Source organism: Pseudonaja textilis, chromosome 2 (assembly GCF_049901715.1).
Source record: "Pseudonaja textilis isolate UNSWEBS1 chromosome 2, rPseTex1.2, whole genome shotgun sequence".
Classification (NCBI taxonomy): Eukaryota; Metazoa; Chordata; class Lepidosauria; order Squamata; family Elapidae; genus Pseudonaja; species Pseudonaja textilis.
In genome coordinates, this window is record NC_141991.1 from 175,918,731 (window position 1) to 175,946,268 (window position 27,538).

Sequence of the window (27,538 nt, forward strand, 5' to 3'; positions counted from 1 at the left end):
TTTTAGTAAGTTGTCAGGATCTTAGGATCTACGAGGGCTATCCACAAAATAGATTATGTTTTCGTCTGTAGCAAGAAGGGGCGGAGCTAGCGTGGCCATCTTTGGACTGTGCGTCCACTGCTCAGTCTGCATCTAGTCGTGCTAGTGGGAGGTTCGTATCGTTGCCCGTTATTTCACAGCAAACGTTTGAAATGTGTGCTGCAATTGAAAATCCCGCGAGTTGTGAGGTGCGATCAGTGATAAGGTTTCTGTTGGCAAAAAGCCATAAACCGATTGAAATTTTTCGGCAACTGTGTGAAGCGTACGGGGAAAACATCATCACTGAAGGTGGAGTGCGCCAAGGGTGCATTAAGTTTTAAAATGGCTGAACTACGGCACTTGAGAAGTCCTGAATGCTTTCGCTTGGTGCAAGATCGGGGCTGTAGGGCGGATGAGGAAAAATCTCCCACTTGAAAGCATTCAGGACTTCTTGAGTGCCGTAGTTCGGCCATTTTTAAACTTAATGCACCACTGACGTACTCCACCTTCAGTGATGATGTTGTCCCCGTACACTTCACACAGTTGCCAAAAATTTTCAATCCGTTTATGGCTTTTTGCCAACAGAAATCTTATCACTGATCGCACCTCACAACTCGCGGGATTTTCAATTGCAGCACACATTTCAAACGTTTGCTGTGAAATAACGGGCAACGATATGAACCTCCCACTAGCACGACTAGATGCAGACTGAGTGGTGGATACACAGACTAAAGATGGCCACACTAGCTCCGCCCCTTCTTGCTACAGACGAAAACTTAATCTATTTTGTGGATAGCCCTCGTATAATAAGCTTTCAGGATTTCAGACAGTATGTTGACTGCACCAAATGCACAAAACATTATTTTGCTTACGTTCAAGACTATACCAATACCTTAATCATTCCATTTGCAAGTTTTAGTGGCTCACCACAGGACACTGGATGACAGGTGGGCATAGTACCACTCCAAGTTCCTGTTGCTTCACACGTTCTCTTCTTTTCTCCTTTAATATAGTAGCCTCTAATACAGCTATAAGCCACAATGGCCCCAAAACTGTAATTGGTGCCAATGGAATACCCATTTGCAATGCTTGCTGGTTCTCCACAACGAACGGGGATGCACTGGATCGCCAAGGGAGATGGGTTCCACTGACCCCCTCGGACACATTCTATTTTAGCGGAAGTGTTTAAAACGAAACCTTCCATACACTTGAAGCTTACAACCGACCCAGCTGAAAATCTGGCCTTGTTTGAGGATTCCAAGATGCTGTATGATACAGACTCTGGTCTCTCGCAGAAGTCAGCTATGCATTCAGGAATATCTTGGTCTGAAGGGGGTATCCATTTGCCCTGGGCATTACAAAGTAACTGGGAATTGCCAGCTAGACTGTACCCATCAGAGCAATAGTAGATCGCTATATCACCAAATAATCGATGCCCACTCTCTGGGGAAGCATGTTCCACGGGAGGCGGCTCATCACAGGATACTGCCACACACTGTTGTTGACTGAGGTTCCACTTGCCATTGGACAAACATGACACAGTGTCAGGGCCAAGTAAGGTGTAGCTATGGGTTAGAAAAAATAGCAGGGATAGATTCTTAAGGGTTGAGTAGACAACTTTTATTGCCTTGTACAAATAAACTTCTAACTTACAAGACTACAAAGTCATATTTCAAAGTCACTGTCAAAATTGGCTAATATGTGAAAAGGCATTGTTATTGTAAATAATTCCAATGTAGGTTTTTTTAAGTGTACCAGCACCAGCAAGAACTTTAATTAAGCACCCTGAACTCCAATCAATTTCATAGAACATTTTCAATTGTTTTTAAAGAACTGAGACAACTTTAACGGCACTGTATGTAATTGTCACAGCCTTCTCAGATATACCAGATAGGAAACATGATCAGATGAGCAATTCTACTTTATTGTAAGGTCATATTAGCAGAATCTTGCAGGTTGGATTATACAAATCTCCTGCTGTCTTTTACAGTCTCAGAAGTTATGGAGGCTCCTTTCTGAATTTCTTTCTTTTCCCCTTAAGCAGCTGCAAGCTGACCCAAATCACACTCCCTGTAATTCCCTTTTACCATTACAATAATAGAAATTGCATTTTTATATATTTATGGAAATTATCCATAGATATATAAACACACACACACGCACACAAACACACAAAAGCATGAGTGTTTGCAAGGAAGGAGGGCAACAGACTGAATCATTGATGAATCATTCTTAAAAAGGAACTAATCTCTCACCCTTTTAGATGCTGAATACATAGAAACATGTAGCCATTTTCTATCCTAATTGATGTTTAAGCAGCACTTGTTCCTGCTTTTCGATAAATTAATTCATTGACTCCATCTAGAGAACTTCCAAGTGGAGAAGTTAGTTCCTAAAAGCTTGCTTTAATTAAATAAGTTCCCTGATTTAATACTCCATTTAAAAAAAAAATCAGAAATCCAGGTTTGGAGTATTCTTTTGAATAGGAACAAAGGTGGAATAACACAATTTTACTTTTTGAATGTACAGTGATGATTTCCCTGAGTTTCTCAACTATTTAGAAAGCTACATTGGCAATGCATATAGTTTGGCACAGTGATCTGGATTTAAAGAACAAAATATGAATAAAAAGAGATATATCATGCATGTTGCATCTGTCATGAACTTGAAATCCAGATACTGGGCCCTAAAAAGATTCAAATGTCTTAAGATATTCCCAACAAATATTGCATATACCCCACACATACAGTATGTTACATTTTGCCCTTTGAATATGGACTGCTGCACAACTTTAATAATCTTTTACAGAGTGGGAAAGTTTCTGATGTATGTATTATTTACAGCATCACACAAAGATACACATTGTCCTCTCTCTTACTTTTCATCTCCTTCCCAGAAGAAACCTTTCTATTGAGCCAACATAGCATCTGGCTGCTCTGAAAGACTATGAAGTTTGAAAAACCCTATGATATGCGGATTTAAAATGAATTATTAAAATTAAGTGATAATAGTTCTTTCTCACCCAATCCTAACCTTAATGAAATTATTAGATAGGTTCAAGGAGGATTACTACAAAGTTATTTATCGTTTTAAGGAGTTGCAGCAGTGTAAAACTTTGAGAAACCTGCCCTAGGTGAATACAGAAATATGGATTTAGGAAAAAAAAAAAGCCACAATATTATTAATAACGTTTCATCAAACGATACTACTAGAACCTAATGCTGATTTACCTACCCTTCCTTACACGTATAAGTGACGGTATTTCCAAAGGTAAAGTTGTTTCCAGTAACAATAGCATCTTTAATTACTGGAGGAAGGCCACAAGAAATGATTTCACAATCTGGAGGTGAGCTGCTCCAGTTACCTAAAGCTTCACATACAAGTACAGATGGTCCTTGTAGACTAAGGAACAAAGAAAAAAACAACATAGAGTAGATAGTGGGTAAGATCAAAAAGTAGGGGGGGAAAAAGGGTATTTCTGTCTAAATAGGACAACAAATATTCTTTTTCATTTAAGGATTCATTGAAATTGTTCAGCTTCAATTAACAATCATTCCAAGGATAGATACAGCTAGTTCTCAACTTACAACCATTGGCTGAGTGATCGTTCGAAGCTATAACCCTGAAAAAAGTGACTTGTGACCATTTTTCACATTTATGTCTATTGCAGCATCCTAATGATCATATGATTAAAAATCCAAGACTTGGCAGCTGGCATGTATTTATCAGTTGCAGTGTCCTAGGGTCATGTGATCACATTTTGTGACCTTCTGACAAGCAAAGACAATGGAGAAGAGAAAGTCACTTAACCAGAATATTACTAACTTAACAACTGCAGTGTTTCACTTAGCAACCTTAGCAAGGTCGTAAAAGGAGGCAAAAGTCGCTTAACAACTGCCTTGCTTAGCAACAGAAATGTTGGCCTCAATTGTGGTTATGGATGAAGTGCACCATTTCTGAATTATAACCTTTGGAGCACAAATCTTGAATAATCATGTTGAGTCAAGTCAGAATGCGCATGCTTCAAAAATGATCAGAAAACAGTATTTTGAAACTCATTTGCCTTCCGGTGTGCAAGAACATACGGCACCAAATCATAAAAAGCAGTTTAAATTCCATATGGAGAACATTTTGCATATTTTTTCAACTCATAAATGCATGTTAGTTTTTCTTCTGCAATTTTAACAAGGACGTGGTATCTACCAAATAAAATCTGGTTTTCTGATTACCTGTACCCCACGTCACATGTGTAAGATACATTAGAAAGGTACATCACACTGTTCATGATATATTTTCCATTCTTTATTTCTTTTGGGAGGGGACATTGTACTAATTCACAAAACGGGGAAGAATGGTTCCATCTGCCATTCACTAGACATGTTGCTTCAGCTTCACCCATTAAAACGTATCCTTCTTCACATCTGTAGGTAGACAAAAAAATAAATACTGGGAGATATAAATGTATTTTTGGTATATGCCTGTTTCACAGTATTTCGCCTGATGTTTTACTCAATTTCTCAAATGTAAAACAAGATATAATGATCTCTTACCTGAACATTACTTTACTACCAAATGTAAATCTGGAGCCATCAATTGCACCGTTTTTAGGGTGGGGTGGTATACCACAGGAAATAGCTTGGAGAAAGAAAAAGAAAAACATCATTTGGATTATGCAAAATATATTGCTGTAACATTACTACATCCTCAAAAGGGAAGTGGAAATCACTCTAAATGCCAGTATTAAATTGCTGGAGAGCGAAAAAATCCTCCATTATTAGAAAGTAAATTTGGAACAAAAAGGTATGTAGATTGGATAGAAATTCAGAAAGATTTTCACTGTTTCTGGAATGCAGCAGAGATGGTCCAATATCCAATAGATTTTATATAATCTCAGATAAGCTTGTGTTCCACCACCACTTCACTGAATGACTTAGGAATATTTCTCTTTCCTTTATGTGAAGCTCAGCCACCTTTAATGTGAATTACTGATATGTCTGCAACTAAATAGTCACAACTGAAAATAACACTGGAAGTCTCTATCAATACAATACAATTCAATTTATTAGTCATAGACCAGAACAAATAAAAACACTCAATAAATATACAATTTTAAAAAAATCTAGAATAAAATGATAACAGTAAAATTTATGATAAAATACAGTCTGTAAATTATACATGGTCTAACTATAATAAAATTACAACCCATAAACCAGAGGTCTCCAAACTTGGCAACTGTAAGACTTCAACTCCAACTATGCTGGCTGGATAATTCTGGGAGTTGAAGTCCACAAGTCTTACAGTTGCCAAGTTTGGAGACCCCTGCCATAAACTGTGAGACCCATAGTCAGTTTAATACTAAAAGGGAAATAGATAAGCAGTGCAAAGGATTTTCCACATTTGTTGTATAAAATAGCTATAGTGAGGGTTGACACGTGTTTCGAACGAATCCCCAGTGCTGCTGTACAGAATCTAGTCACCTCCACTGTAATTTTGGACTGTTTGTCCTTAAGCAGCCACTGGAGATAAGCACTGTTGGAATGGCCAGGATACAGTCTCTATCAATAATAACATCTATTTAAGTTACAAATCCAGTACTGGCACTTACAGCAGGAAATCTATGAACTCTTAAGTATCATCATGTTTTGGAACAATTTTTTTTCTGAATAAGCAATTCCCATAAATTATATGCTGAACTGCCTATCCAGGCTACCATGATTTCTAGCTATACAATAACAATAAACGATTAAAAAAAAATACCTTCACAGAATGGTATCGGATGGCTCCATTCCCCAGATTCCAAACATGCAACTTGACTCACTCCTTTTAGCTGGTAGCCCTTTTCACATGAAAACCTGATTTCGCTACCAACAGTGTAGCTGACCCCATGCGAGCGACCATGTTCAGGATCTCCTGGGTGTTTGCATTTAACGGGTTCTTTGGAATCAGATATAAGGTAAAACAGAGCTTACTGACATCAGGTGTGGCTCATGTGCTTAAAAATGAAAACAAATCACGCAACATTGAAGTAGGCAAACTTGGCAGGGTAAAAGCCCAGACCAAAAAAAAAAAAAAAGCATGGGAATGCTCGTCAAACTCTTTGAAGAACAGTTTAGTTTGAGGCATTTTTTTTCATTACTTGAATTTATACCACTACTGCAAGTTGGTCACCTTGCATCATGAGAAATTTTCTTTAAACATATTTTCAACACCATGCTAGTGTCAGGCTACAAAACCAAGAAAGACCAAGTTATTTCTAAGCAGTTTCCTTTATTGTTCCTTACCTACAGCCAGAAATCTTACCAAACCAAAGCAGCTACTTTTATACTTTGAGAATTTCTAGGGAGGAGTTTTCTTCACCCCCTTGCTTTTTTTTTTTTTGTTGCTTTTTTGCCATTTCTGGGTTATAATGATAGCTTATCTGTATTAAATTTATGACCATTTTCCCAATCCAAGGGACAAATGAGAAATTATCAGGTTTGAATTTGCTTGGAAACAGTGTTATTCATTATCCATTCAATATATGATTTAATAGACCATACCGTTTTAGGAAAAAATGATTTAGTTTCAGGATAAATAAGGTATAATGTGGTCTTAATAAAGGATTACTAATACAAATGTTAATAAAATCTCCAGCTCCATTTAAAGCTTAAGCTGTTTATACTGGTTTGGTGGTACAGTGGCTAGAGTGCAGTACTGCAGGCTACTTCTGTTCACTGCTAGCTGCCAGCAGTTTTGCAGTTCGAGTCTCACCGGCTCAAGGTTGACTCAGCCTTCCATCCTGAGGTTGGTAAAATGAAGACCCAGATTGTTGGGGGCAAAATGCTGACTCTGTAAAACCGCTTAGAGAGGCTTGTAAAGCACTGGGAAGTCGAATTGCTACTGCTATACTACAAATTTTAGGAGGCTGGTAATCTGGAATTTCAATGATGGATTTCGAGAGGAGGACTAAAAGATAGCTATGATTCTATAGATACAAACAATTTTTCATGTGCCCATCCAAACTGCTCTGCTATTCCTGCTCCTTTACCTGCACATTTCTTGCCGTCTCCTGTATACGGGTGAATGCAGGTACATATGTAGGATCCATTTGTGTTAAGGCAAGAAGCATGGGAGTCACAGTCTGAACCAACAGCACATTCATCAACGTCTAGAAACAAATAACAGCATTTCATGTTGCTAAGAAAATGTCACTCTCTTTCTCCTCATTTTCCAACCGCCCCTGTTTTTTTTGCACTCCAGATTATCCTTCTAATCTCCTGAAAGTCTCCTCCTATTCTCTTTTGCTGCCTCTTAAGCCTGGGACTCAACAGAAAATACCAAATGCTGCTAACGTTTCTCTGTCACTCTTGGTAAACTTCAATCCAACTATGTAGCTTGCCTTTTCTAATTCTCCCTTTGACCCAAACGGCATCTAACGATGATTGCTCCCATTCATCCATTACGCTCTTGACCCTTTTCTTCTTCACAATTTTTTAATTTTCTAGGCCATTCTGATTAAAATCCCGGCCTATCTTGTCTTTTTCTTATTCTCTGCAACGCCATGAATGTGGATGGCATTCGATTCATAAATCATCTTGCTATCGTGGCCTCATCAGAGCCTGGTTCGGAGGATAAGTAGTTGGAACTGGGACAGTCTGACAGGGATGGCACCTCTCCCTTGGTATGACTGGAGAGGCCATGGTCTGAGGACGAAGCTGTCCCGGGCCCCTCTGGCACTGGGGGAGGTGGTCAACCAGACAGAGAGCTGCCTGCCTGCACAGGCATTGGGGAGGGTCAGCTGCTGACAGGCAGTGGTGCTGATAGGCAGATCACCTCTGAAGAGGAACAGCTGCCTCTTTTAGTGATCAAAATCCCAATTCCAATTGGAGGTCATAAGTCAAGGACTAACTATATCAGAACTTAAGAATTCTTCTTCCAAAAATTAGTTTTCTAGGAATGAGACTAGCTCTGTTCCCTTACAAAATATTAAAATGCTGATTATTTTAAGACCTTTTGAAATCAATCTGTGAAAAAAAAAATGTGGATGCCTACATTTTTCTTTCTTTCTATACAAAGTACACATGGTGCTTTATAAGGATATAATAAAACTTACGAGAAACTGCTGACTGAGGCAGATTCTGAGTGATGATAAAAATGCAAACAGACATTTTTTGTACTGTAAGCAATTCTTGAAAACTATCTAACCAAGTTCTGTCAAAAAATGTAACTGACGTATATAAACCTGTATCTGTGAAAAAAGCATAATGGACCACATACTTCCTCCTATCAGAAGAAGAGTCATTGGTGTTCCCCGACCCCGGCCAATGCACCATCCATCAGAGCAAAAACTGGAAGATAGTTCAACCTCCCACAGAACAATTTTATGTTCAAATACGAAGGTTGAATCTGAACACTATTATTTATTAAATGTCTACTCCATGCACAATAACAATTAAAATTTATAATCCTAATTATTTGTTTTTTTTTATGATAAGGAGATAATTTATTTCCTTTTAAGTCACCAATTTCTAAATCTATGTAAGTAAAGGAGTCCGTATAGATTTTACTCCGCTACTCATCATTGACCTTAGGGGGCAGGCCGAAGACATTCCCATGGTCATGTGGCCACCATGACATTACACTAGAGCGTGGAGTGCAACACAGAGCGCCATTACTTTCCCAGCAAAATGGTACCTATTTATCTACTCCCTGTTGCATGCTTTTGAATTGCTAGGTTGGCAGGAGCTAAATATATGTAGGGCAGAAATGATTTTTTTAATCTGTAGGGAATCATCTGGGGTCTTCCTCAAGATTTGATTGTTTTTGACTTCTAAGTAATTTATACATTTAAATGGTTAAACTACTAATGGTATATGTGTTTTAATATTTGTTGGTTTGGTCTTTGACCATGTATTAATAAAGGATGCTTTTCCCTTTCTACCAGAATCCAAAGACCCACAAAACTATATATGCTGCCCAGAACTTGAATTTTAATCTCCTTCTCAAGTTAAGTTTTTTTTATAAATCCTATGGAACATGTAGGACTTGAAAAACCCAAATAATATTTTTAGGTCCTGGATGTATGCTTAATTGACATATTACACATTTAAGTCACAAGTGTAAACTACAATAACATATCAAGCATCATGTCATTACCACATCACTTACATGAAGTGCATAATTTGTGTCAGTTACAGTATGATGCAAGATGTTTCATAGCACCCCATTTTGCACCATGGCACTGTGACAGAAGAAATGACACTTGCGCACCTGTGGTCACTCATAATCACAACATCCTTAGAATTGGACTGGAAAACATAGATTTAGCTTTTGATATTAACCATGTGGTCTATGTGGACTTACCAAGGCAAGATGGTGAAATAATATTCCAGCTTCCATTGTCTGTACACAGCATCCTTGAGTCTCCCAACAAGTAATAACCACTGTTGCACTGGTAGGTTACAGAGCTTCCAGCAAAGAAATCCTCAGCTGAGTAAAATCCATGTTCTAAAGGTGGAGGTTCTCCACAACTAATTCCTATACTCAAACAGTATATAAATACACATATAAACCTATTAGGGAATGAGACATATTTATTTAAAATTTTCTTCAAATGGCTTCCATGAGCTTAAGTCCTAGTTCCTGGAGGCAATATAATTCTATTTTTAATTATATTAATAATACAAACTTCAATGTCTACAGCTGAAATCTAAAGAAGAAAGGGTGCTGTGTTTGTCTTTGCTTTTGGAATTTCAAATTCCTGTATCGACTGTAGTTAAGCAGCAAATGCTTCCAAAATTTGCTGCTAAAAACACATTAAAAAGAATGTGGAACCAGTCTCAATGAAACATTAAAAAAGCACTCAATAATACAATAACACTTCATCTCATTCACCATCTAACACATACCCATATATATGTATATGCATACACATAAAAGCAAATTTATTATGTAAACTAACAATAAATTTAGCTTATATGGAAACAATTTTAAAAAGTACCTTGGGTGTCCCTAAGTGACTTCCATTCAGTACTTTTTTTTTTTAGCTTATGCCCAGGAACCTATGCCCAGGAACTGATGATGTAAAGCTATTCAACACCACAGACAATACTGCTACCCTTCAAAAAGACCTTGACTATGTATCAGAATGGTCAAACAAATGGCAACTTCAAATCTCAACAAACAAATGCTCTGCCCTACATATTGGCAAAAAAAAAATATCAGAAAATAAAATACAGGCTGAATAGTCAAGACCTTGTTGATGATCCAAACTCTGTCAAGGATCTTGGAGTACTCATCTCTAATGACCTAAGTGCTAGAGCCCACTGTAACTACATAGCCAAAAAGGCGTTTAGAGTTGTTAACCTAATTTTACATAGCTTTTTGTCTGGTAATATTACACTAATAATTAGAACATACAAAACATTTGCTAGACCAATCTTCGAATACAGCTCATCAGTCTGGAACTCACATTACGAATCTGATATTAACACAGTTCCAGTCCTCTACTCGTTGCAGAATACCTTATGCCACCAGACTCGAAATTCTAGACCTAGAAAACCTAGAACTACGCCGCCTTCGGTCCAATCTAAGTATAGTATATAAAATCATACATTGCAATGTCCTACCTGTCAATGCTTCAACCATAACAACACAAGAGCAAACAATAGATACAAACTCAAGGTTAACCACACCAAACTTGATTGTAGGAAATACAACTTCAGCAACAGAGTGGTCAATGTCTGGAATACTCTACCTGACTCTGCGGTTTCTTCCCCAAACCCCAAAAACTTTAACCTTAGACTATCTTCTTTTGACCTCACCCCTTTCCTAAGAGGTCTATAGGGGGCGTGCATAAGCGCACCAACGTGCCTACTGTCCCTGTCCTATTGTTTCTTTTATTTTTTTATTTTTCTTATATGTATCCATGTATTCATAACTATGTTTTTACTTATAACTATTATCTTGTAAGCAATTGACAAAAATAAATAAATAAAATAAATAAATAAAATAAACTTCTGAACAACAGTGTGGTATATCCTGAAGTTAAAGCTGTTGCAAAAATAGCTGCTTACTTTCACAATGTGGAAGAGGTTGTGCCCACTGTCCTAAATTTAGACAATGTAAGACAGAATTTCCCACTATGTGGAAACCTGGGTCACAGTAGAGAGATATTTTTGATCCTGGCTTTAAAGTAGCTGATGAAGTTTTCAGGTGGGGAATGGATCCTTCTAAAGGTTGGCAATCTGTGGACAAATCAACATGTATGTACAATTTATATATAGTATCACCACAGAGCAAATGAACTATTTACAGTAGATTTTGCAGACAACTGATTCCATTTTTGTGATGATAATTTTTGTGATGTTATAAACAATGTCACTTGTGTATTAACTAAGCAATGATCTAATTTGACACAGTTATGTATATTTTTACTTATCAAATATTCACGACTCCCCCTTCGATTAGTCCATTAAAATGAAATGCCACTACATTGTACTGCCAAATCAACATTACATCTTTTAGAGAAAGAAGATTCTAAGGATCATATTTTATCCAAGTGGTAAGGGAGAATAAGGGAAGCATGGCTGAGTTGTGAATATTTACAAAATCAAATCAATATGCAATTCTGTACTCATCATTCTGGTTCTTCATATTGTACTAAATAAGCTGCCTGGTTAAAATATTTCTAAGCTCTCTTAAAGTAGGAAACGTTCTGCATTTCATTACTTGTTAAAACAATGTTTATAATTTAAAATGACAAAAAAACCCATTAACAACAAAAAACAAATAACAAATCAAGAAAAAATTGAATTATTGTTTCATGAAGGCCAAGAAATATTTCTCTATGACCCACTCTGAAATTTCATGCTTTCAACATTCTTAATGCAGGAAACCATAAATATTTTGCTTGAGGTCCCAATGAACATTTATTACACAACACTGGAATTTGAAGAATTAAGACTGAATGTTCCAGTCATTGAATGATCAAGTGTATCCATGCAAGGCCATGGGGGTAATCGTATTTTTAGCCTCATGCCTCAGAACTAATACCAGTAAATTTAAAACATTTTTCTATGTGCTATCAGGGAATTATTTTCCCTGACGCTCCTGCTCAGAGAATTCTGTGTAGTGTAAGATTGTGGAATGACAGACGGAATTTTAGGATGCATTTTATAGTTAACAGGAACAATTGGACTAATAAAAACCAACTATACTAGAATTTATTGAACCACACTTACACGAAATAGAAAATCATATACATAATTTATGTTCTTTTAATTAATTTATTTGAAATGAAATAGCTTATTTCATAAACATTTAACTTAAATCATATTCAGCTAAGGTAAATACTTACTACAAACGTTATAGAGAAGTGAATTATATTAAAATGTTATTAGTAATACTTGTGTTTTTAAGCTGTTCCCTTAAATATATTAAGCTACATTTCTAAAATATTAATAAATCTTGTCCTTAATTGCTCTTTCTTCCATTTTTCTACTGTAGAAAATGACTGGTTTTTTGTTTCCATGTGAAATATTGGCCACTCATTATGGTCTAATGAATTAATAATGTATCCTGTTACAGAGGTCCTCAATCCCGGGGCTGCCACTTGGTACTGGGCTGTGGCCTGTTCAGAACCAGGCCGTGTAAACAGCGTTGAAGCATGCTCATGTCTGCAACTCAACTTACATGAGTGGTGGGCATGCACGCTCGTACCCAACCATCCCATCTCCCCCTCAGCCGGTCTGCAAAGCTGGAAAGGTTGGTGACTGCTGTAGTAGAATACAGGTAGACCTCAACTTACAATAGTTCATTTAGTGAATGCTCAAAGGTACATCATCACTGAAAAAAGTGACTTATGATTGTTTTTCATGGTTATGACCTTTGTAATATCCCCATGATTGTGTGATCAAAATTCAGATGTTTGGCAACTGGTTCATACTTATGACCATTGCAGTGTCCTGGGGTCATGTGATCCCCTTTTGTAATCTTCTGACAAGCAAAGTCAATGGGGAAGCCAGATTCACTTAGCAACCAGGTTACTAAGTTATCAACTGCCGTGATCCACTTAACAACTGTGGCAAGGAAAGTTGTGAAATCGGGCAAAACCCACTTAACAAAATTCCCCCTTAACCACATAAACTTTGGGCTTAATGGTGATCGTAAGTTGAGGACTACCTGTATAGTATGCTCCTTGTTGCAAGAGAAAGTCAGAAATATCAACACTGTTGATTTTCTCTTACATTTTACCCGCCTATTGCAAGAGAAATAACTTTCTTACTGATTTTCTCTCTGAGACCTTCTTGAAACCTTTCATTCAGTGCCACAGTTTTTCTGAACATGGTTTGAATGCAACTGTATGATACTTCCACGAAGGCTTTGAAAGATAACTAACCAGCACAGAATATGCTCCTGGGATCTATCTTCACTCTTCCAACAACCCCAGGAAGAAAATCTGGCCAAGCTAATACGTTGCCTTTCTGGAGATCCTCTGGACAAGATGTAGCCAAGGACTTCACCTTAGAGTTCAAGCAAGAAGAAGATACACATGTAGTTGTCTGTGTTGTCACCAATTAGTTGGAAACAAATGCAAAATACACATACACAAAAAATTGCTTAGACAGAAACATTTTTTCCATTCGGATACCTTTGTAGCAGTTTTCAATCTTGGATACACTTGAAAAACTCTAAAACTGAGAACAAATTCCCTGATAAACTGATTTTACACACACACAAACACAGACACACACACATAAAGACACCTATGCATGGTGTATATATATATATATGTGTGTGTGTGTGTGTGCGTGTGTGTGTGTGTGTGCGTGTGTGTGTGTGTGTGCGTGAGTGTGTGTGTATGTATACACACACACACATATAAAGACACCTATGCATAGAAAATTAATTTCATGTTATAATTTATTATTTTAAAATAGCATGATTGGGGTTTTGAAATGCTTTAAGTTTTTGTATGTATTATTTTAGAAAAAGATGAAAGCTGTAAAACTATACTATCATGAACCACTCTAATGTTTTGCAAAGTATGTGGTGTTTCTCTTACATATCTTAACTGAGTTCAATTCATTTGTTTGCCTTTCTTCCAGCAGCTCAGGGTGATTTAGTTAACCACTTCTTATCTGTTTCCATTTCCCCCTTAATAATAGGCCTATGATTGATTACTTGTTCGGTTCCAGGGCCATTTAATGAGAAGCCCTCTTATTGTTAAGAAGCACATCAAATTGCTTTTGGTCATGTCAAAGAGGCTAAAGCTGATTTGGAAGCTACAGAAATTGGCAGATAATTTTCTCCCCCTGCTGAATGTACAACTGAATGCTTCATGAAACGGAACATAAATAAAAACAAAAAGGCCCATCACTGTTCTTTTGTGTTTGGAATGTTCACCATGAACACATCCCTTTGAAGAACCTTCATCAATGGGTTTACTGATTATTATGTATTTAGTTTTAGTTTTATGTAATCCATATAGCTAAAAATTAGCTATTGGCACCTATGCTCCAGTATTCCTCCTCCCAGAGCAAATAGCTTTCATAAAATGGAACTTTCGGGAAAACCAAATTAGATTCAATATATTACCTGTTCAGGAAGCAGAGCGTAACCCCAAATGTTTAGCTGGCTAATTGAGCCAACAAAAGACTCAGCTGGGTTAAAGCCTTCTCCTCTTTGATCTTGCTCCTGTCCGAGTACTAATGCACCTCCACCTATTTACAAGGAAAACAGAATAAGGATCTAGTGCATTTGAGAACTAAGAACTTGAATTCAGCAGTGTCATTCTAGGAGAAACTTTATACCAAAAGGCAGATTGCTGAGTGGGGCAGAAGATAGGCATTGGGTATAAATATAAACATCAAGCTCTTCAGATATAGTTTTCACAATTCTTTCATTTAATCATAGAAGTCCATGGGGAGAATAAGCAGGCCAAGAATGAAACTTTGTAATGAAAACTCCTCCTTTATGCCTGTGTTGTCATTGCAATAGGACAATGGGGGCTAACCTTTTGGGTCTCCTGTGATGAAAATTGGGCTCGCGCTCGCGTGTCAGCAGCCAGAAAGCAATGCGTGTGCCCACCCATGCCCCCTGCGCATGTGCACGTGAACCCCAATGCTGCGCATCTCTGCGCATGCGCATGGGACTCCCGTCCCCCGTGCATGCGTGCCAGATACCTGACAATCAGCTGTCAGGCAGGCAGTGCACGTGCATGCGCAGTGGGACTTTTCCGGGCAACATCTCGCGTGCTGGCAGAAGTGTCTCTGCGTGCCACTTCTGGCACACGTGCCATAGGCTCGCCATCATCGCAATAGGACAATGGAAAGCTGGAGCTTGTGACATGTTGACACATATTTGTTTTGATGTAATCTGTAGTTAGGAATGGGTGCTTTCCTGAGTAATTATATAAAATTAGATGAATGTGTTGCCATTTGAAATAGAAAAGATGAGATAACCACTTGTGTCTGGGCAGATAGCAAGTGCTGCTCCCTTCTGCATCCTACGACAGGTACATTTGGATTGATTTCAGATACTATACTTTTCATACAGGTTCACTCACACAAATGCAAGGAATAAAACTGATTATTACTATGGTACATGATGGTTGACACTATATGCTTGGGACAACAAACTAGTACTAATATAGCTTTAAATGAGTAGTAACAATTACTACGTTGTGTAGGATGTGAATCTTACATCCCTTCAGTCAAATATCTCAGAATAACATGGCAAATAAATACAGCCAGATAAATAAAGAAGGGAGACATACCAGGGATTTCTGTTCCCACAGATAAGCCATTGCCTCCATCAGACAATTTTCCATCGATGTACACCCCCCAGGCTCCATCTCCACTTGCCCAAGTCACAGTGATATGATGCCAATTGCCATCGTTCACAGAAGGGCAGTCTGTAATGCTTTCCTTTCCATTAACATACAGAACCCATCTATATCAGAAGAGAAGGAAGAGAAATGGAAGTGACCTGCATGAAACAGGTTAGCTGCACGCCAGATTTAATAGTCTAATGGGGACAAGACAAAATAGTAACTCAAAAGACTTCAGGGTAAGAGTGAATATAATCAAGCAAAAGTTAATGGCTGGCCTGACCATTAGTGACGTTTCTGAACTTCAATTGAAGAAAAAAAGAAAAAACAAAAGAAAAAGGCCAAAAGGATTTGGATGGGCCATACAAGGTAGTACAGTGGAGCCTCGGGTCGCGACCATAATCCATTCCCGGACTTCAGTTGTGACCCGATTTGGTCGTGTCCAAAAGCACGAATGATTGTACAAGTGCACAGTAAAAAAAATGGCTACAGTAATTTTCTTGTGTTGGCATGGACTAGAGAAATATTTCACAAATCTATAGGTTGCTTACTCACTGAATACAGAATGTGTAATGCTCTACTGTGTAACTGAACACATGGAAAAATAAGTTCTAGAGGTTAGGTTGATAAAGCAATAAAATACAGTTTGCATCTCTCCCCCAAACGTATAATCTGGAAGCTGCAGCTACTTCACATACCCATTGTAATCTGTAATCAAGAATGCATTGTCACTTCCATTTTCCACTGCATAAGAAATTGGAGTCCCATAATTTGTAGTATCGGAGGATTTCATCCAAAATGCACATGTGATCTCACTGAGTGAGGGGAGGATACCATCAAGCAAAACATAGCCATAGATTCCAGAAACCTCGAAATCCAGGTTAAATCCAGAAGACTGCTCTGCAACAGATAGGAAAAATGTTTAGTTCCTTGACAATATCACAATACTTTTATGGGGGCTAGCTGTGTTCCTTCTCCAATTTTACACTGTAAGAACTTGCACAATTCAAATTTCCAGCCCTCCAAGCCCCAAATTCAACGATAGCCTCAAATGCTACCCTGAGACTAAGAACAGGCTTCATGAAAGTTGAGGTTAAAATGGGTATGATCAAACTCATCAATTGGCTCAAAGTATCTTTTTTTCCCCCTTGGCCTTACTCCATTAACTCTGAGGTGTGATGTCAATACACATGGAAACAGGCAGTGGCAACTAAAACCTCATCTTTGGGTTTCTCTCTAGGTCTTTCCTTCACAATGGGATATGCTCAGGCCAAAGTACTTACTAAATAGCATATAGCAGAAACAGAACAACAATTGGATCTAGCCAGAACCCCAATCTGTATTGCCAGTGAATACAGGTACTCTTTTCCCCTATTGCCTGCTCAATTAAACTCAAAGTACTTCAACACTGGAGGGCCTTTACAATGTTATGCATTCAACTCAGCTGCCCGTGAATGATACAGGAATCCCTTACTTGGAGAAATAATACCCGTGTGTCTCTGGACAAAAAGCACCTGTAGAGCACCTGTACTACAGAGACATTTTGTAGCCTTCACCTCACTGCTGCTGCAAAAATATTCAGGGCACACAGGACAATTCTATACCCACTCCATTTTTACAATATTGCCAGGTTTTGGACAATAGCACTCAAAGTTCCTTGTATTATAACCCCTGCCACAAACAAGCCTTAATGAATATCTAGTTTCCCATATTAGAGTGCTCTACAATACCTTTAATGCTCTCCTATAAGCATCTAATGTTCCTACCCCTTCTTTTAGAATCTTTTAAACAATTGTTTTTATGTCTACTCTTTGTTTTAATACATATATCTTTTATATCTTTTGGGCTCTGATTATCTTCTAAGCTTTTCAATTGATTGTACTACACCTTCCTTCCCAATCTAGTACTGTAATGAATATTTGATTCAAATGATTCAGTTCTTTGAGCTATGTTTTCCCATCATGCTGACAGAATTGACAGAATGAAAATGCTTATTTTTAAACAGAGCAAGAGAGAAGTTGGGGAGGCTCTGGCTTTTCCAATTATATAGCCATGTTAAACAAAATAGACACACTGGTTGTAAGAAAATATTGAGCATCATGTTTCTATAAAAATGATTTATATAGAAAATGTCCAATGTAAAATATCCACTATTCTTCTATCTAAAGACCCTTGAGCCTTAGAAGGTATATCATATAATTGGACAGTTAACCCTGATGGATGAAAACCATTCCATCTGCACTCAAATCTCTAGTGCTGTCATGTGATGTTAACATTCCTTGGTGTACAGTATTACCATGTGGCAGCTAAAATATTTTTTTTTATTGTTTTTATTGCACTTTTTTCTCTGCAGCTAAAATGTTTTAACTTGGTCTCTTATTTATTTATTTTTACATTTGCTTCATCTTGTATTCAGGAGTTAAGCAAACCAATTCTTCCAGTTTGCTACAGTCAAAAGGAGAGCTTTGACAGAATCTATAGTTTGGTAAGGAAAATTAAGTTAAATTAAAACCAACATATCTTTGAATTCCAATGGATTTTAAAACAGTCCATGAAACAAAATATTTTATGACAGCAAATTAGAGAAATATTTTCCCATTCAAAATACCACTAAAAACGGGAGAAGGAAATTAACATGCTTTAGCGATGAGAACATTTACTGCACCGACAATAAACTTCTTCAGAACCAAAACATACTGTATTAAGTTTACAACTGATAGACTGTCTACCTCAAGCTCATGTTGACTCTTAACAACCACGTGGATTGATTTTCTGCATGATTGTACTATTTTTAATAATGTTAAACAATATTTATTTTAAAAATAATATTTATATATTATTTTTAATAATTTGCTACTTGGCCACAAAAGTTGCTACAGTACTTTAGTACAAAGCAAGGAATGAAGAAAATCTTTTCCAGCTGATTAACAAGTACTTGAAGAACACACAAGAAATACTCTGTAAACTCTATAGAAAATGAAATTGCAATTTAAGGAATGGTAAGATTCTAAATATTATTTATTTAAATTTAGTCGCCACCCAACACTAGTGGATTCTGGACAGCATTCAAAACACATTTTTTCAGTGTCTCATTTATATTATTGGTTTAAAATTGAATTTATAATAAACATAATATTCAATTATTGTAGTTATTTATTGTATACTGGGATTTGCAAAGGCTGCTATATTCTTAGGAGTCATCTGGTTTCGGTTCAAGTCTGTGGAATTGTTGCAAGATAGGCTTGCTATTGTTTGGTAATACTTTGATCCTGGGTACCTGTTTCACACCTGCTGCCTGTAAAGCCAGGAGGACATTTACAAACGTAGGAGTTCAAGGCATCCATACAGGTTCCTTGATTTTCACAGGGATTGGATTCACATTCATTGATATTCACTTCACATTGGGGCCCTGTATATCCTGTAACACAGTGACACCTTTGAGAAGACAAAAGAAAATGAAAGAATTATCTTTACTACAGTTTGAACAATTACATTCTAGCTGTATTAAAATAGAAAGTAGGTTACTTAAGTGAAATGAAGAACCAATATGAAGGTAAGTGGAAAGCTTAAGTATGTAAGACATTGAAAACAAAGATCAATTGTGGAATTTGAATTTGAAATGTTTACAAGTTCTGGCAATTGTGGATCTTGTTTATTTTTGCAATCCTAAAGAATGTTGGAAAGACATTGCATAAAACGGCTGAGGAGCCTGCCTTGCCTATCTGTCTGTCAACAGACTAACCCTCTGAAAACAAAACAAAATTGGACCAAATTTGATGTGGAGAAAAAGCTGGCAAAAGAAAGAGTGAGTTAAAAATGGCTGAACCCCCAGCCAAGGACTATGGAGGAAAAAATTCCTCAGCCAAGGACTATGGAGAAAAAAACTCCCCAGCCAAGGACTAAGGAGAAAAAAAATCCAGAACAAATCCCCCAAATGCATTTCTGTGGAAGAGACAGTTAGGCAGCAGTTAGACTTTTTAACCCCTTTTAACAATTACTGTATATGGAAGTAATCTGTCACTGGAATGACACGTAAGCCAGAGTGAATAAATAAAAAACGAAACACAATAACCTAGGGTGCCAAAAAATTGGATAGGAAAAAGAATGTAGACTCAGTCAGTAGAGCCCATACCTCCATCAGTAGATTAAAGCACTAATAGTGTTGGAGATATGTTCACTTATAGAAATAGAATAGATACTTATAAGACAAAAGGAAACGTTCATGTATGAAGACTAACATAAATAGGATTCCAAAAGCAGTTATTCTGTTATATTTTAGGCCCTAAGGCAGGAGTGTCAAACTTGCGGCGTCACATTGTTGTCACGTGATGTATCGCTACTTTCCCCTTTGCTAACATGGGGATGGGCATGGCCAGCGCATGATGCATCCGGCCTGAGGGCCACAAGTTTGACACGTCTGCCCACTCTTTAGCAAGCAAGTGAGCAAATAAACAAATATACTGTATTAGCATTAATAAACCTTTATATATATATCTTCAGAGCTATATGCATGAATCTTTTTACCTATAACCATTTATTCCGTCTTTGCAAGCGGCTCCATTTTTACAAGGTCTACTGAGACATTCATTAAAGTTTTTTTCGCATAGAGTACCAGTAAATCCAGGCAAGCATTTGCAATGGAAACCTGCAACCTGATCTTCACAGGTAGCTTTGTTGAAGCAGGGATTTGAAAGACATTCATTTACCTCTGTTTCACAGTGAGTACCTGAGCAGAAAGGAATAAAGACATTTTCAGCACCAGGTAATTTCTTTTTTTTTTTCATATAAATTTTATTGAATTTACAATTAAAAAAATAACATAACAACATTACATAAGAAACAGAGAGAGAAAAAGAAGAAAGAAAGAAGAGAAAGAGAGAGGAAAAAACAACAACAAAGAGACGGAAGAAAAAAGAAAATACGTTAAAACCAGACAGATATTCTTTTTGACAGTCTACAAGATCCAATTCTCCTACCTTACTTTAAATATACATATCTTATCGCTATTTATGGTTATTTATGCTTATTTATGCTCATTGATCAGTTTATCTCTGATATAACCAATTATACCACGTATTCCAATTATTATCAAATGCTGAAGACTCTTTATTTTTAAGAGCTATGGTTAGATTGTCCATTTCTGCGCAGTCACATATTTTCTGAATGACCAATTGATCTGTAGGTAAACGGGATGATTTCCAGCACTGGGCAAATGCTAATCTGGCGCAGTTAGAATATGAATTATTATATATTTCGTCTTTTTAAGAAAATGTTTATCAGAGATCCCTAGTAGGAAGAACTCTGGTTTGTATTCAATTTGTTCTTTAGTTATCTCCTCCAGCCATTTTCTAATTTTTGCCAGTATTTCTGGGCTTCTTTACAGGTCCACCACATATGAAAGTAGGTTCCCTCTATGTTTTTACATTTCCAACATTTTGGACTAGAGTTTGGGTTCATTTTCGCTAACCTCGAAGGGGTAAGTGCCATCTATATAACATTTTATACATATTTTCTTTGTATGCGCAGATTTCGTGATCTTAATGATTCTATTCCAGATCTTTTCCCATTCTGTTAATGTAATGCTTCTTCCAATATTCCTACTCCACATTATCATGTTTCCTTTCACTATCTCTTGCTCTAATTCTACCTCCAATAAATATTTATAAAATTTGGAGATATTCTTTTATTTGATCCTAATAAGATTTTATCTAAGTGTTGTAATTTGCTATAGATTCCAAATTCTTTGATATCTTGTTTGTATCTACTATGGATTTGTATATATAACCACTGATCAATTTTAAATCCCTGTTCCTGTAATTCCTGTCGAGTTCTTAATTTTCCTAAAGGATCTAATAAATCTTTATATTTAGTCGTTTTTGTTATATCCAAATTGTTGGGATGAACCATTGCCTCCATTGTTGAAAGCCAAATCGAATTTTTAAATAATGTTTTTACATATTTTTTCCAATTAGTTAATAGTGAATCTCTAATAAGATGTCTATGAAAGTACGCCTGTTTAGTTTTCCCCACATCCCATAGAAATGCGTGCCATCCTCTCTGAAGGTCATGCCCTTCCAAGGCTAGAGTTCTTTTATTCCGTAAATTGACCCAGTCTTTTAACCATAATAAGTTGGCTGCCCAATAATATAATTCCCAGTTTGGAAGCGCTAGCCCACCTCTACTTTTTGCATCTTGTAAGGCCTTAATACTGATTCTAGCTTTTTCCCTTGCCAAATAAATTTAAGGGTTACCTTATTTATATCATCAAAAAAATTTTGGTAATTTTATTGGGATTGTCTGGAATAAGTAAGGAGTTTGGTAAAATGTTCATTTTGATTGTGGCAATCCTGCCCAGTAAAGAAAGCTGCAACTTATTCCAAGATTCTAGATCTTTCTTAATTTGCTGTAACAGTTTATCATAATTATTCTCTTTGAGTGATTTACTATGTGGTGTTAACCATATGCCTAAATATTTGACCTTTTTGTTGCCTGTATCCCCATGGTTTTTCTAATTCTTTCCTCTGGTTCTCTGTTAGATTTTTAGTCAGTAATTTACGTCTTATTTCTGTTAATCTTTAATCCTGCTACTGAACCATATTGTTCTAGTTCTTTTATTAGATTATGTCCTTTTTCCATGGGATCCTCTAGGAAGAAAACCATATCGTCTGCAAGCGCCTGTAATTTATATTCCTCTGCTTTGACCCTAACCCCTTGGATTTCAGGATTTTGTCTTATCCGCGTTAACAATGATTCTAAAGCAAATATAAATAAGAGGGTGAGAGAGGGCAACCCTGTCTAACGCCCTTTTCAATGCTTAGTGGGCCTGTTTGTTCACCATTAATTAGTATATTGGCTTGTTGGGTATTGTAAATTGTTGTGATAATATTCTCGAATTTAGTGCCCAGATTCATATTATAGATTTTTGTATTAAAAAGTGCCAATGTAAGTTATCAAATGCTTTCTCTGCATCTAGAAACAAGAGTGTAAATTGTTTCTCTGGATGAGCTTCATAATATTCTAAGGCGTCAATAACGGTTCTTAAATTGTTTTTAATTTGGCGGAATGGAAGGAAGCCATTTTGGTCTTCATGAATGTATAAATTTAAAACTTGTTTTACTCTATTCGCAATAATTGAGGTAAATAATTTATAATCGGCGTTTAAAAGTGAGATTGGTCTATAATTGTTGATATATCTGGCATCCACATCCTCCCTTGAATTAACGCAATCAACGCCTCCCTCCATGAGTCTGGCATTTTGGCAGCCAAAAAGTACCGTTAAACACTTCCAGCATCAGAGGCCCTACTAAATCTATTGTGGCTTTATACAATTCTACTGGAATCCCATCTGGACCAGGGGATTTATTATTACATTGATTTTCCATTGCAGATTTTAACTCAGACCATGTAATATCCTTATTTAGTAATTCTTTGTCTCCTTCCCCTATTGTTTTATCATTCGTATTCTCCAGATAAGTTCTTATTTTATCCTCATTGATTTCTTCTTTTTATATAATCTTTGAAATAGTTTAATATAATATCCTTTTTCTTCTCAATCTCATGTTGTGGGATACCTTTCTCGTCTATTAATTGGTGTATCAATCTCTTTTCTTTTTCTTTTTAAGTTTATAAGATAGCCATCTTCCTGGTTTATTGGCGTGTTCAAAATAATTTTGTTTGGACCTTCTCAAGCTAACTTCTATTTTATCTTGTTCAATTAAATTCAGCTTATGTTTGGCTAGTATTAACTGATTTTGTAGTCCTTGGGTCTTAGGGTTTTTGTAATTGTATTTCTAAGTCTTGGATTTGTTGTTTAATTAGCGTTTTGTTGGGCATAAATTCTCTTGTTTCTCATAGCATTATAGGAAATTGTTGTGCCTCTTATAATTGCTTTCATAGTATCCCAAATGTTCTGTTTTGAAGTTGTTTCATTATTATTATCTTTTAGAAAATAGTTTAGCTCCTCTTTCAGTTTATTAATATACTCTTCTTCGTTTACAATTTGGTTATTTAGTGTCCATCTTTTTTTTTTCTCCTATCTCTCCAAATTAGCTGTATTGGGTTATGATCAGCCCATTCATTCGGTAGGATTTTGATTTCTTTTTATTTCATTAGCCAAGTCCAAATCCATCCAAGCCATATCTATTCTGGTCCAAGTCTTATGTGGGTTAGAATAATATGTAAATTGTTTTCCTTCAAGATTCCGTTCCCTCCATAGATCTTTTAAATTTAACTCTCTCAACATTTCCTTACATGCCAGAAAGTTCCTTTTCCCTTCTTGTTTTTCCCCATATTACTATGGTCTTTCTGGTAGTCTGCAATGGAGTTAAAATCGCCAATCAAGCAAATGTTTCTTTTTTTCAAAGCCTACTATTTTTTGGTGAAGGTGTTTAAAAAATTTCCCCTGGTCATCATTTGGGGCATAGATTGCTACAAGTAAAAATGTGATGTGGTTTATCCAAACTTGTATAACCAGAGTTCTTCCTTCGGGATCCGACCAGATTAATTCTGCCTTTACATCTTGTTTTACATAAATTGCAATTCCTTTTTTCTTGTGTTGGTCGGCCGGTGCTGTAAAAAGTTTACCTAATTTTGGACAAATTAGATGTCTTTCGTCATTCTTCGAAATATGTGTCTCTTGAAGACATATTATATCTGCGTTATGTTGAATAAGTTTTGAGAATATCCTTTTTCTTTTTAATAATGAATTTAATCCGTTTATATTGATGGAGAGCAACTTCTTCCCCTCCACCATAGTAAATAATAGTAAAAAGGGATAAACTTTGTTGATATAATCTATTTATAAATTATTTAGACTACTTATGACATTTAAGATTAATTCCTTAAAGTGTTAATTGATGTACTATTGTTGACCAATTTTCTTATTACATTGACTAGAATATTGTTGCAGATCTCTATTTATGATATAGGGGAAAAGACTGTGGAGTGAGATATAAAATTGAAATACGTGAATAGTCTTTCAAGTACAGGACCCAAATACTGAATGGTGATTTGGGATAATATATTTAAAATTGTGCATCAACAAAAACAAATACTTAGAGAGATGACATCCACAACAACTATGGCCTTAAAAGCAGGAAAGAAGGCTATCCCAACCCTATCGACTACGTTGACAGCCACCCCACCAACATCTCAAAAAACTATCGAGGAGTCTTTAATAGGGAAAAGCAGCCCAATGTCCCAATATTAATATACAAACTTCCATATTAGCCTTGCAGGAAGCTATATCTAAAATGCAAGAAATGATGATTAAAAATCACAAGGAAACTAGAGCAGATATAAGCGAATTGAAAGATGAGATGGGGAAATTGAAGGCTGAAATGAAAGCGGATATAGCGAAGGTGGAGGGTAAGATAGGGTCTCTACAGCAGGCCATGGAGAGAAACGAAGTGAAGATAAAAGATATAGAGAGTAGAACAACATGCATGGAGACTAACTTTGAAAGGATGGATGAGGAATTTAAAAATGTACTTAGAAACGGAAGACTCTCTGGTCCACCTCGAGATGGACAAAGCAATGGCGTATTTAAGATTCCAGAATGTGGCGGAAGCCAAAAATGAAGAATTGGAACATTTGATGGCAGAAATATTGGCTGAATGGCTAGGAAAGGAAAAAGATGATCTAATTAAAGAGTTTGATGAGGTATATAGGGTTAGCACAAGCTACGCCAGGCGTAACAACTGTCCAAGAGAAATTCATATCCGCTTCTCTAGGAGATGTCTGAGGATTTAATTTTGAAAATGTCTAGGAGGAAACAATATCATATAAAGGCAGAGAAATTAGGATTTTAAAACAAATTCCAAAGAGAGTGAGGATGATAAGACAAGATTATAAATTTTTAGCTAATGATTTAAATAAAGAAGGAATCCATTTTAAATGGTTAATCCCGGAAGGGATGTTAATTACATGGAAAGAGAGGAAAATCAAAATAGAATCGATAGAACAGGCCCAAGTTTTTCATCAACAGCTCACAGATAAGAATAGTCAACCCACCAAAAGAAGACCCTAAAACAAGACCACAGGAGGTCCGATATTATCACAGAACCCAAAAGGAACGACTTTCTCCAATTTCAGGAAGTGATAATCCACAACATGGGAGAGAAGAGCAAATCCCACAACAACAACAACAAGAGAACCAAATCATTACTAGGCAAAAATCTAAGCAGAAGTAGCACCAGGTAATTTCTGACCTTTATAGACTCTGGACGCATGAAAAATAATGAAGATGAAAAAAAAGTTAGTGTCAAAATACATTTTTAAACAACCCTGAAATAGGCATTCAACATAACAAATTTGCTGGAGAATGAAGAATCAACTTTGCTAATATATTAAATTAATTGCTAAAAAATATTGCCCTTTTTAAAAATGTCACAGACTTCTCATTTCTACCGATAAGGAAAGTTACACATGATAACACCTAACTATGTGATCTTTTTTTTTTAACTGGAAAGTTAAAATTCCCTCTCTTTTTTTGAAGATCTTGCAAGCCATACAAAACATCTTGAGAGAAATATTAGAAGAGGGTCATCAATAAAATAGACTGACCTGTGAAGCCTTCTGGACACAAGCAGTGGTAAGAGTTAATATCATCAACGCAGACTGCTTTATTCAGACAAGGATTTGAATTGCATTCATTTACATCTTCTTCACATAGTAAGCCTTCAAATAATAAAGATTACAGAGAACATTAATAGTGTATAAATGCAGATTTACAAGTTCACACAATGGATTTACACATGGAAGATACAATCCTAAAAATAGTGAGGTATAAATTTCCAGGACAGCAGTTAATAATAAATTTTCAACTATATTAACTACACATTCTTGTTTCTTTGCTCTAGCTGCAGTCCATAACTTTCATAGCAAGTGCCCTTTGGAACATCATTAGCGCCCTCCCCAAATTCATATAGTTCCCACCCCGGCCCTACTTAAACAAGCCCTAAAAACCTGGCCTAGGGCCAGAGTGAGGAATAGGTCCCTTGTGTGAAATTTGGGTTTCCTGAATGATAGTTGCTTTTCTCCAGACTTTTTTTTTTTAATTGGACAATGGAATTCTTTGTTTTAATCTTTGCTTTTTTATTGTTGTATTTTGCAAGTTGCCCAGTCATAAAAGATTGGAGGGGCCTGTAAATTAGGTAAATAAATAAATAGCTCCATTCATGTTACCAATTTGGAAACGAGGGTTCACCATGTTGTTTATATTATAAACTTTTCTAATTAGGAAAATTGCAAGCAGAACCTGGCGTTGTTATCAATTACAGGATTTCTCTACTGAATGAAATAATATAGATTTTAGTGTACCGTGTCCTTCAGTTTTTATCATTCATTTACCAAGTGTAGACACAATCTAGTGCTGTAGTTTATCGCTACAGCAAAAAGCCCAAACAAATAGATGAAAAAATCCAGTCAGTCACCTTAAAAACAATCTGCACCAAGCTTCCTCTAATTGAGAGGTTTATAATCATTCCCTTTTTATTTTAATGGTCAATCACCATCTTGCCCTAGGCGCGTAATAATTATATTTTGGCTGTTGAATTCAACCAACATTATAGGAGAAGACCCATATTATCCTGGTAAGATCAAATGATGACATTTATCCTTTCCCTTCCATTCATAGACACCCCAGTGACTTTCCATTCCATTTCAGTTATAAAAGCTTAATTGCTACTTTGCAACAAGACCCATTTCCTC

The 27,538-nt window shown here is 36.5% G+C and overlaps 1 protein-coding gene across 1 annotated transcript in view; it reads right to left on the reverse strand.

Moving 5' to 3' along the window:
* SVEP1 (sushi, von Willebrand factor type A, EGF and pentraxin domain containing 1) overlaps positions 1-27,538 on the reverse strand; it is a 129,856-nt gene that overhangs the window by 26,015 nt on the left and 76,303 nt on the right. Inside the window, exons 23-37 of the mRNA XM_087926537.1 lie at positions 26,393-26,506; positions 20,354-20,555; positions 19,107-19,264; positions 16,528-16,729; positions 15,776-15,951; positions 14,596-14,720; positions 13,397-13,520; positions 11,073-11,243; positions 9,361-9,534; positions 7,046-7,165; positions 5,776-5,952; positions 4,569-4,653; positions 4,248-4,439; positions 3,253-3,420; positions 911-1,583 (exon numbers count right to left, since the gene is read on the reverse strand). Of these exons, the coding sequence (XP_087782663.1) occupies positions 911-1,583; positions 3,253-3,420; positions 4,248-4,439; positions 4,569-4,653; positions 5,776-5,952; positions 7,046-7,165; positions 9,361-9,534; positions 11,073-11,243; positions 13,397-13,520; positions 14,596-14,720; positions 15,776-15,951; positions 16,528-16,729; positions 19,107-19,264; positions 20,354-20,555; positions 26,393-26,506 (2,861 nt within the window). The remainder of the gene's footprint in view (positions 1-910; positions 1,584-3,252; positions 3,421-4,247; positions 4,440-4,568; positions 4,654-5,775; positions 5,953-7,045; positions 7,166-9,360; positions 9,535-11,072; positions 11,244-13,396; positions 13,521-14,595; positions 14,721-15,775; positions 15,952-16,527; positions 16,730-19,106; positions 19,265-20,353; positions 20,556-26,392; positions 26,507-27,538) is intronic.